At 44.8% G+C, this 14,563-nt stretch overlaps 1 protein-coding gene across 1 annotated transcript in view; it reads right to left on the reverse strand.

Moving 5' to 3' along the window:
• mcu (mitochondrial calcium uniporter) overlaps positions 1–14,563 on the reverse strand; it is an 84,410-nt gene that overhangs the window by 40,975 nt on the left and 28,872 nt on the right. Inside the window, exon 2 of the mRNA XM_072677621.1 lies at positions 4,552–4,662. Coding sequence (XP_072533722.1) covers positions 4,552–4,662 — 111 coding nt within the window. The remainder of the gene's footprint in view (positions 1–4,551; positions 4,663–14,563) is intronic.

Genomic DNA, 14,563 nt, shown 5'->3' on the forward strand with positions numbered 1-14,563 from the left:
AGTCCTTGCAGCGTGTGTTAGGTTTTAAGTCACGTCCAGCCCTACGAGAATACTGCTGAGCATGGCTGTCTCTGGCTCTGCACCTCTCTTGCACGCTCTCTCTCTCTCTCGCGCTCTCTCTCTCTCTCTCTCTCTCTGACTGGAGCGATAACCTGTCAGCACCGGCAAAGAGCTGCAGCTCTGGCCGATCAATGCTGTGTCTGGCATCTCACTACAGCAATGCAGGGAGAAGGCGTGCGCGCGAGAGATGGATGGAAGCGAGGGAAGGAGATGGAGGTACACATTTATTTTAAACCTCTGCTGCAGCAAAAGGGATATTGAGCCCGTTTGTGTGTGGAATCGTCTCACAAGACATTACCCGCCAAATGATCCTCACGTTTAGACTAATGCTTCCTGAAGGGCGGGTATATACAGATATTAGATGCGTATCAAACACAATCAAGTAAAAGAGAAGAATGACAAACGCAACGTGGTGTAAGCACTTATTAAATGAAGGAATCAAGCCAATTCAATTCAAACGCAGCTGCGCGAGTCTCGGAGCCGCTCCTGTACGACTTCACTGAAAAGACCCTCAGTGCTCCTTTCTAAGTGCATCAAGAGCGCAGAAATGAGCTTAAGAGAAGCTTGTTGTTTTTCCCAGCTGCCGCAAGTTTCTCTTTCCAGTACGCCTAGTTCCTGAAACCTGATGCCCGGCCCCCTACGCCTCTTCACCCCAAACAACCCCCTTTCCTTCCCATCCCCCACGAAGACCGCTCCCGGGAACTTACTTCACTGCATACAGAACTCAATCCGACTGCCTTCACCCACACGCCCTCATTCCATTCCATCATACACACACTTCCGACAGATGTTGGGCATTAACCCCTTCCATGCAGAGGCAAGAAAGCAGTTTTTAATACTGTTAGCAAAGACCATGACTGCTAAGGCTGACAGTCCAGACGTTTTGTTACGTTAGCATTACCGACTACCAATTTGAGCGAGGAAACATATGATTTAGAACATACAGAAGACTTCAGTGGCCTTTTACAATACTATTCTGATGAACAACATGGCAAAAACATCATAGTACTTGACATTTCACGATGCACTTCATCAGGTTTGATAAGCTGGACTAAACCAAAGGGATCTGAACCCTGCTCTGAATGTGTGTGCACACTCAGAGGGCATTCAACAATGAAGGTACCTACTCACTTCTTTTACACAGTGATGTGTTAACACAAAAATGTTCCAACCCCGCCTCTCCGTCTGCGTGCATTTTACTATGTGGTCTGCCTGTAGTTCCAGGATGCAGAATCATACAGGAGAAGCCATCGTCTCCATCGATTTGGAGATTCCTGTTAATATTTCAAATATATGTATTTCCAATGCGTGTAAATGAACCACCATCCTGCATGATCTCCTTAAAAAGCAACCCTGGAGCAGAAAGATTTAAGGACACTGCATCTCAACACATCCAGGTATTGAAACTCAACCCTGTGAACAATAACCCAGCGCTCTAACCACTGAGATCAGATTAGGATCTATTCCAAATACTATTTGAGACTATGTTGATGTTGCTCGATTTTCTCCTCAATTTAGTCGTGGCTAATTCGTATCCACTAGTTAGACCCCCGCCCCCTCCTCCCACTGGGTGGGAGAAGGTTAACACGTGCCTCAAAGTGCCACTGCATCTTTTAAAACTGCACCAAGGCAATGTCACCAAAACCAAGATTACAGGTCAACGTGCTAACTGTCAATTCTGCTATGTCACCAACAGATGACTAGCATCACGCGGCATGATGGAGAAGAGTCGACATTCTACCAACCTAGGAAGAGGCGAAGCCAGTTGTGCCCTCGTGAACTGCCAGAAACGGATGGCGGTTGAACTTGCGATTCCCCAATGTTAAGGCCAACACTTGAACGGTAGCACCACTCCAGGGTCTCAAAGAAGGCTAGTTTGCATTTGAGCATATGAGGACTAAACCAGAGTGCCGATAGTAAATGTTAGCATTGTCCTAACATTAGTTTTTAATATTTGTCCATATTCTTAATCATAAAATATTTCTATTTTATTATATTTTAGCATTTTTCTGACATTGTGAGACATGTAGGATTTGACCTACTACATCCAATGTATTTACTGCTGCCCCAGCCTGGCAAGTTACTGTCTAAAACATTAGGGTGCTAGCAATGGGATTTGTACGTGATTGTCTTTAGTACGCTTGGGTTAGGTTAGGGTTAGGGTTAAGGGTTAGGGGTTAGGTCATATTTTCATTCCTCAACAACCTGTCGGAATGGCTTGATGAGAAATAAGGACATTTAACCTTGGACTCGTTTTCTAAGCACAATGCAGTCACTACTCCGGATTCTCTCGGTCAAGGGGCTGGCATGGATGAGGATACACAAGGAAAATGACTTCTGTGGGAGTGTCACATTCAGAGGCAAGGCCAACAGCACTTTACGATAGTTACTATGGTCACCGGCCCAAAACAGCAAAGGCCCAAACAAACAGGGCAGACAGGAAGTTCGCCTTTATAGCCGCTTTCAACTGGGAGAACAAGAATGAAGGAGATGCGCCCTGATGCAACTGAAGTTCCTTTGAAACCAATTCTAGGGAGGGTTGCTCCAGAAGCACTGTGTTTGAGAGGATCTCCAACACACAATGTTTGCACAACCAGCCACCCCCTCATTTCGAACTGACGCCAGTGCAGTGTCACTGGGCAACCGACATGCTTGGGCGAAAGCACTAGGTACCCAGCTCTGATGCGTCGGCTAGCAGGCGGCAGTGGCAGCCAGCATTACACACTGAAGTTATGTGGGGGAGAGAGCCAGCCACCTATCCACCTGGAGAGTAACGCCAATTGTGAGCAAGGCCTTGATTTGAACCAGCGAACCTTGGTGCCTTTGTCTGCTGGACCACTCAGAGCCCAAGATGACCAAATGAACCTACATAGTGCCCCTGATAAAGTCACAAGCCAGGCCCACAAGGCAGTTCCAATTGATATCAAGGTCTCATGTAGCATATTCATAAGCATTTTTGGGATTTTTTTTTTTTCTGTGTGGTATTTAACTATTCTGACTAATTCATCTAATTCCAATCACCACTACCATGAGACTGAGAGTTGACTAAAGTTTCACCAAAACAAAGCATTTTTACAACAACTTAACCATTTAATCATGAAGAACCGCTGTGTTGCTACAGGGGTCTACACCTTCCATGCCGTTGTGCTCCATTTTTCATGCGCAAAATGTTCTTCTTAAGGCACACTGGCATCAAATGCCATTCTTTTGGGCGAATCACTTCTGTGTTCTGGTGTGAACAGAGAATTTTTGTCATTTTGTGAGAATGTCCAGATAGATGTGGACAAGGTCAGGATTCCCCTGACTTGCCCTGAATGACCTTCTATAACTGAACACTAACTATCAAGCTAGAGTAAACATGGCTCAAACGTATACAACAATTTTAAAGCTGTGCTGCCTTTAAGAAAGTCATATCTGCCTTAGGTGCGCAAAAAGTGAGTACGACATACACACAATACACACACACACACACACATAATACACACACTGCGTCCAAATTGCTGATTTGGTGATGCACCAAATAGGGTTGAATAGGGTTGTGCTGTGACGCCTATCTTTGGGCTCTTCAATTTCACAATGTGACAGTGTGTTAAGTACTGCATTTAAATGCTATTAGTGTTCAGTAGTGTAACAATCCTCCCACAGACATTCTGCTATACTGACACCATCCGGCACAATGCCACAGCTTCTACTGTACAGAAACTCCAACCGGTTCCAGCGCTCCCAGCTTCCCAGATACAACCTTCCAAAAGGACAAATTTTAATTTGTGTCTTGAGGGTCAAACTGTAACACCCTGCCCCCCCCCCAGGCTATTTATGGATAATTTCCAGTGTGTGTTCTGTGAGTGTGCTCAATCCTGCTTCGAATACTCTACCTTCTTGCAGTGCTACAGCTGTACAGTTGTAACCTGACACAGTGCTAATAGCCATGTTGGCATGGGGCAAGCAGTCTTCATGTTTGCTCGTTCCCTGCTCTAACACATCTAAGGACGGTCATGATGGACATGATGCCTGATGAGTGTCAAATGTCAAAATCAAGCAATCTGTGGTAAATATTTAACATAACGGGCTAATTCCCATTACCAGGCTTGTGGAAATAAGCATTATCTTGGGGTGGCTGTGATGTGACCAAAAGCTGCTTCTGAAGCAAATGTTTTTCCGTGTTATACCGCTGTGTAAGGACATGCTTGGCTGGCTCACGCTCATGATTTGGAGACTGTATCTGGTCTTTTAGCATACAAATGCTAAAGAAGCCGAATTTGAGAAAAACTGTAGTTCGTAATGGAATAGCAATATCAGGTCAAAGGCTGATCTATGCAACATACCAAGGGTTTGTAATTAAAAGCTCCATTTTTTTGGGAGAAACCACCCCCACCCCTCTCCTAGTCTCGCTACACCCCTGCATACATCCTACAAGGTGACAAACAGGGCTACGAGGAACAGCGGTCAGACCTGCTTTTCCCTCACTGCAGCTAAGTAGAGCTCACTCACCTGGGAAGGCAGAGAGGCTCTGAGCTGGCTGAAGAGTGCTGCCCTGCCGGTGGACCTCAGGCCATGTCCTCTTCTCACGCTCTGGTGGGCAAGCGGCCCAGACAGCGCCTCCTGCAGGGTGGGGGAGCAAATCACGGCATTAGAACAGTCATGAAACATCATGAAACAGTTCGCAGAAGCAGTACTGCAGAAATGGCATAGTAATTGCATTGGGCCACAGCGTTGCACAGTGTCAAGTGAAACATATGAGGAGACTCCAATTCGTTCCCAGCCTACAGCAAAATCTGAAGAGTAAGTGAACATCAAAAGGGCTTGGTAATATTTTAGCTCCGAGCACCTATTGTTATGTGGGAGGATCCAAAAATATCACCAGACCAGACCTGTGTAGGAGACAACAAACTACTCTTCTTGCTCTAAGCACAGCAATCACACCTACTGCAGCTGTTCCTCGTCCCAGCCTTCATTAACGCCAATTAGACTCATTGTCAATTAATTATGCCAAAACTCTCTCATCTACAATGGAAAGGCCAAATCACACGATGAAAAGAGAGTGGCAAAGAAGACGGAGAGCGTAGGCGTGTGTGGGAGGCGACTGCATTAGGGTCGACCGGGGTCAAGGGCTGGAATGGCTGGAAAGCTCTTATCTCTGGAGGTAATGTAGGCACGCAACTCATAAATCAGGCTTCTTTAGCGACGCGCCACGTCCCTGAGCCGTATTTCTTACCGAAGAGAGAGATAAAAGGGGCACATCCCATCACCTTACAGAATGAGATGACTAGGGGGATGAAAGTCCAAGAGAGGGAGGCATTTCACATAGCAAGGATTCCTCACTTAGCTAAACAACCAAAAGATCGATCAATCAAAGTCAATAAGGATTCTCCTACTGCAGTCCTGACTATTTAATTATGATTATTCTAGAGATCCTTTGAGTCCTGTAAGTTGTGAGGTGGGGCCTTTGGATTGCTTCAGTAAGCCTTAGGTACCCATGAACCTAGTCATCATCAGTTGGACCACCAGATACCAGAAAAACCCCACAGGACCTGCCATATGTTTTGGAGACGCTCTGACCCAGTCTCCTCTGTACAACAGATCGTTTTGTCACTTTCAGCTTGACAGAAATATCTTGCTTTTTGTGTACTTTTTGTGTTGTTAGACTGGATGTAGTGAGGTAGGTGGTGGTTGATGTAGCAGGTCAGCAATGATCCAGAGCTGGACAGTAGATATCAGGATAGTGGAGATCAGCCTGCTCTCAGCCACTCAGGCCTGACAGCACTAGCAGTTAGCTCAGCACTCCGCTGATTAGCAATTGGGACTCTCCTCATTTAACACAATGGGGGACATTACAGGCCTGTCCACAGGGTGCCGTTTTTAACGGTCACATGGTAACAGGGAGCTATACTCCCATTATTGGCCTCACAGGTTTTTATACACCACATATACTCCCCCAAACACACACACACACACACACACACACACACACACACACACACACACTCCACGTAGAGCCATGATAGCACTGATTACATGGTGTCTGAACTGAAGCGTTACTTCAGTGTTAACTGAAATCACTTAACACTTAAAACTTATGGTGTGTTTTTCCAAAGATTCTTAATCAAGTTAATGGAAATGTCAACAGATGAGCTGTTCACCGCTCTAGAACACACTAATAAAGAAGTCAGGAGACTTTATGCTGAGGTAACTTCTCAGCTGAGAGAAACCCAGCGCTCTCTCTACACCAGTTATATGTATATGCTTTTATACTAAAGCTCAAATTAGGGCTAGTAAAAAATACTATATCACAATACTAGAATAGAGTGCACTTCATCCAATTAGACCAGTCTAATTACACTGTAAATAATGAAACCTGCAGCTGATCAGAGTTAACAGTATTCACGATAAGAGAATTTATCACGATACAATACAATATGGTCATAATGCCCAGCTCTAGCTCAAATGTACTGCTCGCGAGAGCTGTGTAACATCCTGTAACATCAGTCTACCGCATCAGTTCACATGCTAGCTCTCAGCTCGTCCAGAAACACATGTCTTTTAGGGGTGCGAGTTACATTCAAAGTGCAAGTTACACTTCCTGACTGTAGGGGGAGCCCAGGAGCAAGGACTGCCCATTTTTTCATAGTGTTGCTTTAACACAACCGTGTTAATGCCGGAAAGCAGAGGGGTTGCTCACGAGTGGTATGCTTGCGTGCTTGTGTATTTTCTTCACGTTTCTAGAGGCAAGCAAAAATGTTTGCATGTTTACTGTTGTTGCAGTGGGTGCTTCACACCAGCAGTTCAGTGGGTCATACTGATTACCACAGGAGCGCTCTGCATGCGGCACAGAGCTGCTTCTGGTTTCAAACATGCTTCACTGTACACAGCTGTGCTCTCGCAAGAAAACCCAAAAAAAGCTGCACTCGTCAGGTCTTGAGCAAATTTCTCAGCACTTCTTACCTCAAGGCGAACAGGCCAATAGAAATGCCTCAAATGACTTGGAGTAAGGTCTTTTTACATCGACCTCCATTCAAAGTTAAGAAGGTTGGTTCCTTCTCCCATAAAGTTGCCTCTGTTCATTTGATGACGGCTATCGACCACCAAATATTCATATCATGGGTTGTGCCCTACAGTGTACACATATCAAATTTAGTAATGAAGGAAAGCAAACAGTGCAGAAGATGTAGAGGACCTGTGTGGGTAGCCAGAGCTCTGCTAGCACACTCCATTTAGTCCAGTATAGAGGTAGTTACTGTTTGTGATGTGACTTGAGGTTGACTCAACACGCCTAGTGATCGCGTTTAACTGCAGTCTGCAGTCCAGTGGAGCCCGACGGCAGGAAGAGATTCAAACGAACAGCGGAAGAGCTCTGCAAGAGATCGCTGGCTTAGAACCAGCATTTCACACCTTATCAGAAGCACCATGATAGCGCTGGGTGCAATCAACACAAGGGCTGCCCAACACACCATAGCACACTATTAACCCTGTACACTCTGGCCTTATTACAAGGCGTGTTGTTTAGTAATTACTGTTTACTGCCAGAACCATTTGAAGCCCCTTTATTTTTATTTTTAAAATAGGCCTAATTTGGAACTGCCTATTAACCCACCCGTTCGTAGCTCCCTCTAGCACTAGCAACGCTCGCAACTCTTGGAGGGTAAGGGCTCAAAACATGTCTCCTTTAGTACATGCAAAGTCACCGCCTCTTTTTGAACTGTCGCTGATGCAGCAGTGTTGTGCACCTCAGAGGAAAGCGCTGGGTCCCCAGCTCCACCACCCAGGTTAACAGACACCAGCCAACATCGAGAGAGTGCCATCTGCCCACCCGGAGAGAGCACAGCCCATGGTGCTCTCTCAGACTCTGGCTGCTGATAGCAAAGCAGCATGGCTCGGGATTCGAACTACCAACCCCTGGACCATAGCAGCAGAGCATTAGATCTGAGCTGAGCCACTCGGAGCCCCTAAGCACCCCCAAAATTTTTGAAGAAAGAAAGAAATTACTGGTAAATAACTGGTAACCAAACTAATTCTAATATAAAAATAATTTTAATAAATGTAATAAATTAATTAAAATTCATTTTTTAAATAAAAAGTGAATGGAAATGATTTTCTTCCACTTTTGGCATAAAGTAAAGAACAACTTCCAGATTAAAAGTAAAAGTGAAGGTAAAGTACATCAGCTAGCCAAAATCAGTCAACACTGACAACCCACAGTTTCATCAGTATTGACGAAAACCGATCATCACTTTGGTTCTGCAGGATTTAAATGAGGGAACAGGGAAATATTTAAACATGAAAAGGTCCTCGCAGTTTAACTGGTTAACTGCTAGACTGAAAACCTACAGATCATAAGCAGCTGCCAGTCAATGCTACAGACAAATCAACACCATGTTTGATACAAAGACGACACCAACGCAGAACTCTGAGGAACTGAAACCACTGAACAACCGGAGTAGTGGCCGTCGACTTTCAAAAGTCGAGCTGCACTTGAGCGTTCGGGTGCCATTAGAGACGCAGGCGGGGTTTCATTTACGCCTATCTCTCCTCCCAAGACACAAGGGCTTGTCTAGGGAGAGCCCAGGCTATTTCTGCTGATTAGCTTGTCACCGTGAATAAAGTGCCAACTCCCCACAGATCAAACAGCGACAACCTAACTGTCGACGTCTCCTTCTCTAACTCAGTGACAGCCATTTTCCAAGCAATGTGCCACTGTGCTGTGTGTGTGTGTGTGTGTGTGTGTCCACGTACAGGGCTGACAGTTTCAAAACTGCAACACTGCCTAAAGATCCAGGAACACTGGACTGTCAGGGGAGTTTCAGAACAGCTAACTATTTTTATAACTGGGTCAGTCTACATTTTTCCACTTGGACGGGCCGTTTGTTTTGGGACACAGGATATTGTTTTGAAAGGGAAACATTATAGGAGGACATCCTATATTGTATTTTAAAAGGGGCCCCAGCATGGAATGTAATTTTTTTTTGAGTAGGTAAATACTGTACTACACCATTCACTGCCTAGTCCATAGGGCTAGGCTGCAAAAATAGGCAATTTAAAAAAAATCCAAAAATGATCAGTCTAATGCAGCTAATAATTGTCATTATACTTGTGCAGTACAACAAAATACTCTATGCAAAAACGATTACCCCTGGAGAAGAAAGGGTTAAGAGCTCAAAGGCCCAACAGCATCCGCTTACCAGGCACAGGTATCAAACCCACACGCCTGTGATCAATAACCCAGAAATCTAACCACCAAGCCACCACTGTCCTATTTAGCGTCTCCCATTTAGCCCCTCCTATTCACCTAAATATGAAGAAGACACAATACAGGCAGGGTTGGGTAATGCGTCACTTGCGCAGTGAACACTGGTTCTACCCACCAACAGAGCGGACTAGCTAGGCATCACTAGCATAATAACATTGTCATCTGAGGTGAACCCACCCATTTCACTTGAAGGTCTTTGGAAAAACGAATGCATCAACTAGCAGAAGAACTGCCCAGGAACTGAAAAGACATTCAAACGGTTAAGTACAGTAATATAAACAATAGGATGCAAAGATCGGGGGGGTCAAAGGGGGTACCCTGTCACTGGCTCGCCCACCACAATCCTGATCAGCAAGTAGCAGATAAATAGATAAATGAATGAAGTAATGGATGGATGGATGGATGGACCATAATACCGTCGGCTGTGGTCCAACATTTGCCTTTACTGCGTCATTTAGTAACATGAATCTAAGGGGTGTACGAAAACCATTGCTATATCAAATATTGTGATACGCTTTGCAATACTGTAGCAATTTGAAAAAAACAGTATTGTTTTTTTAACGAACAGCTTACATGCAGAGATTGGTGGCATAGATACTCCATCCTCATATCCCACTGTTCTGATTGGATAAAAAGACAAAATTTCTTTTACTCATTTTATAAATATGCTTTTGTGTTATTTATACTAGAGTTTTCCTGAAGTTTTAATAATAAATTAAAAAAATCACAATATATTACTTTGCTTACAGTTTTGCTATATATTGCAGTATATTGTATTGTAAGCCCTGTGTTGTGTTATATATCACATCACCAGGTTCTTGCCAATACACAGCACTAATGGAGGATAAAGGGGAGGGGGGGAATCGAGAAAGCAAGTGTCAATTGGTCTTGGTACTGAACACCACACAAACATTTTAAGCGGACCTCACACTCACTTAAAAGTACAACACAAATGTAGCTGTTTTGTACCCTGAGATTTTGTACAACAGGATTTCTATCGGGCCATTCACTATGCAAGGTTCACCCAACACATTTCAAACACTTTCAAATAGTGCAGTAAATTAGGAGCTGTAACGGAGTTAGCAGGTTTCAGACGCAACAGCGATGCTATTTATTATAACCCCAGAAAGAAAATGAAGCAAACAACTGCAGTCAACCCCCGCCCGTCCACCCTCCACCCTCTGTAATCGTGCTAAGTCTTCACAGGCTGTTTCAGAGGCCGGTCTGCCACTTCAGCGCCATTCGATCCTTCTCAGTGAGTCAACCTGTCTGAAGCGTCACACACACACACACACACACACACACACACACACACACACACAGAGAGAGAGAGAGAAGACCGGGCACTGGCACAAAGTGGCAGTTTCATTCTGACATGTCCAAAGGGTGACAGGCCTCAGCACACTTACAGAGATGAGGAACTGAGTGGTATGGTAATAAGTGATCTGTCTTACTCTTTTGCACACTAAATGTGTGGTAATGAGACCCCCTGTGTCACCCCCCCATGTCTGGGCTAATGTTCACTGGTGCTAAATATAAAGCATGACTAAGATGAACAGCAGGCTGATGAAGGCATGGACACGTGTACGCTCAAAAAACACATTTAGCAGGAGGCAGAGGACGAGCTGTGGAAATGGAGACACGGCAAACACGATGTGTGTTTGAGAGCAGGGAGGCGGCCACTGATAAGAACCAGGGCTCGAAAAAGACGTGTGAAGGTGGTAGATCGAGCGACCGATACTGATTTTGAGGGTGTAACAGATAACAGACTACACTTTAAACTCTAGAAAGGACCGGTGTCGTGCCAGACACACGTTCAGGCCCAACATAAACGTTTGAGACATAAATGCACCTCAAATTCCAGCAGAGCTAGAGAAGCTAAAGGAGAGAATGCAGGAGAAGCAGAGGTCCAGAAATGCTTGCATGACGAAAAGGCTTGCTGGAGCATGCTAGCCCTGCGTAAGTCATAAAGAAAGATGCCGAAACGCCACACTGAAGGAAGGAAGCTCAGAGGCTGAATCCCAGATTACACACTACTCCCTATGTAGTGTCTTATGTATGGATTCCAAATGTAAATCAAGAATTATAGAATTGTGATAGAACAGTATTTACGTTTCTGCATATGTTGAAAGCGGAAATCTAGTCCTGTCTACTTATGTAGTTCACTATAAAGGGGTATTTCAGATTCAGCCTTGACAGGAGGCCAAAGTGCACAGAAAAATTGCATTAAAAAAAATAAAATAAATAATAATAAATACACAAATACGGGTGGACGGGGCCTTGTGTGGACGGGCAGAAATGTAGACTTTAGTGATAAGACTGATAGGGAAAACGTGTTGATATGTTGATGTGTGTCTCCTAAAGAACAGAAATCACTTCTCCTATATCAAAGGCAAGTTATCCCCAACACAGCTGCCGGGATAAAGACCCTCACCATCCCAATCACCTCCACTACTGAATCAGAGGGGAATAAAGCAGCGGCTGGTGGACTGCGGTCAAACAAAACGTGGTAATGAAAGCTGGGGGCCGTGGGAAGATGAGCTCTGGGTGAACAAAACGCTCTCACCTTCCTCTTTCACTCTGCCTGACGCTTTATCGTGGATCTCCGTCTCTTTCCTCGCTCTAGCCGACGTTCCTCTTTTCTCTGCTATCTGTACTCCCCCACCCCCTGCTTTCTACTGTATGCTCTAATGCACTGTCTAGTAACCAGCATCAGACACACAGAGAGCCCCCGCAAAACAGCAGAAACCTTCTGAATATGCACACACACACACACACACTCCTCAACACTCAAACGTTCTTGCTCCCAACCCTCCGAGTGACCCAGGGGAATGCTAAAGGAGGGGAGAGCGAGAGAGAAAGAGAGAGAGAGAGAGAGTGTGAGAGAGAGAGAGAGAAAGTAAGTGAAGAAGTGAAGGCCATCCATCCATCCATCCATCCATCTCTCTCTCTCTCTCTCTCTCTCTCTCTCTCTCTCTCTCTCTCTCTCTCTCTCTCTAGCATGCACCGAGGAAAGCAGAGAGATGAGGTTTCCAGCACATTAGGCAAGCTCTTACACAATATGAGGAAAAAAAAGGCAGGATGGCAGTATGACTGTACGGCTGTGCATGTGGAGGGGGGGGGGGTAGTACTTCATAGTTTCAGCCTCAGTGGGATGCCAAGGAAATCTGGGATAGGACTGGTTAAGATGCTGTGAGCTCCTCTGCAGAAGTGGAGAATGCAGGGAATCCCTGCAAATTGTTAATAAAACACCACAGAAAGAGCCTGCCTGGTGCTCTTCAGGAGAATCTGTAGCACACACACACACACACACACACACACACACACACACACACACACACACACACACACACACACACACACACACACACACACAAATCCATAAACTAGTAAATGGCAAAAAACTGTATATGACAATGAAGACTTAAATTGGAGTGGTGTGTTGTCATGCACCCATTAAACTAGGGCTGTGTATTGGCAAAAATACAGGGGTTACAATTCAATGTAGTGCAATATATTATGAAACTGTAAGCAAGACGATATACTGTCATTTTCTATATAAATGTATAAAATTTGAGTATAAAAAAAAAAGTTTTTTTTGTGCTTTTGATTCAATCAGAACAGTGGGATCTGAAGCCACAGTACAGGTCTGCGTTTAAATCTTTATCATAACTATTGATATGATATCGCAATACTTCAATATATGGATAGTTTCTCACAACCCTACAGAGAACTATACAATAAAGCTTTGAGAACACTTAAAAACCTTCTCTTAAAAAAGAAGGGGAAAACACACACACACACACACACACACACACACACACACACACTCAGAGTAGAGTGCATCACAGCCCGGCAGCCTCAGTGCCAGCGCGGAGGCTAATCTGTCAGACTGGCTGCATCTGAAGCAGCAGGAATGAATGACTAAAAAACAAAACTCCTCCATTCATTATGAAATACATACGAGCCCTGCCGAGAGAGGAATGAGGACAGAGACACAGACAGACAGACAGACAGACAGACAGACATGCAGAAAGTGTAATGTGCTAAACTCCTGCAGATTTATTATGAAGTTTAGAACGGTATCTTAATCATATGCATGTCTGCCGAACTAATGCTGCCACACTGACCACTGAGGAGAAACGGCAAGCTGTGTCTTCGTGTGGGGTCACTGTTTTATTGCAACACCTGCTGGAACTGTGTCTGACTGTTCAACGTTCTGCTGAAGTTCCATTCACTCAGAGCATGACGCTACCATCACCATGTTTAACAGTTGCTACAGTGTTCTTGGGGCTGAATGCCTCTTATTATATTTTATTCCTTCTAACATAAAACATACATATTTTTGCTGATCACTGCCTGAATGATTAAATGAGTGACTGACAGACAGACTTTTGTGCAAGAACTGCATGCTGAGGTTGGGTCTTCTTGCTTGAAATGTTATTGTAAAGGAAAGTGGTGCACTAATGTGTGTCAAAGTCTGTAGTGATAGCATGCAGACTCAATATCGAGGCCGCCACCCTCGCCAAGCATCACTTTCACTTCACGTTACCACACCGGGCACCGGCCTCGGTCTCGGCCAGCATCGCTTTCACTCACTTAGGATTGCTACCGTAACATTAGCATTGCAGCTGCTGCCACTACTGGCCTCACTCAGCATTACCACCACAGCTTTAGTCACAAGCCTTGTCCATAAGGTCCTGGGCCCCTCACATTGGTAAATATGTGGTCTACATCTTAAGACTCTGAGGGCAAGGCTTCAGTCCTTTACCAGGCAGGGTCACATGAAATGCTACATGAAACATATGAGGCACCAAACTCCTCATTGTTGAGATGCCACTGATGATTCTATGCAGCTAATGGTGGTCCAGTAAAACTAGGCTTGCCTGGTTAGTCTTGCCACCCAGCCCCGGTCCCCTCTACCTGCGTCAGACCAGCTGCCACCTACCAGTCTGACCAGCAGGCCCCCCACCCACCACCGCCCAGATCAGACCAGCGGCACACCCTCCTACCACTGCTACCTGTTTAATGACCATGTAAAACCTAAATGGACTCTTGACTATCTGCCACTATTAATATTACCACTATTAACTATCTACACCATGATTATTATATTATGATTATGATCAGAGTAGTTCAACAGTTTAGATGGTTTGGTAACTTTTATCAATAATGTTTAAATAGTTCTGACCAGAGGAGGACGGGTCCCCCTTGTAAGGTTTCTTCCTCCAGCTTTGAGGGAGTTTTTCCTTGCCACTG

This window comes from Salminus brasiliensis, chromosome 4, assembly GCF_030463535.1.
Source record: "Salminus brasiliensis chromosome 4, fSalBra1.hap2, whole genome shotgun sequence".
Taxonomy (NCBI): Eukaryota; Metazoa; Chordata; class Actinopteri; order Characiformes; family Bryconidae; genus Salminus; species Salminus brasiliensis.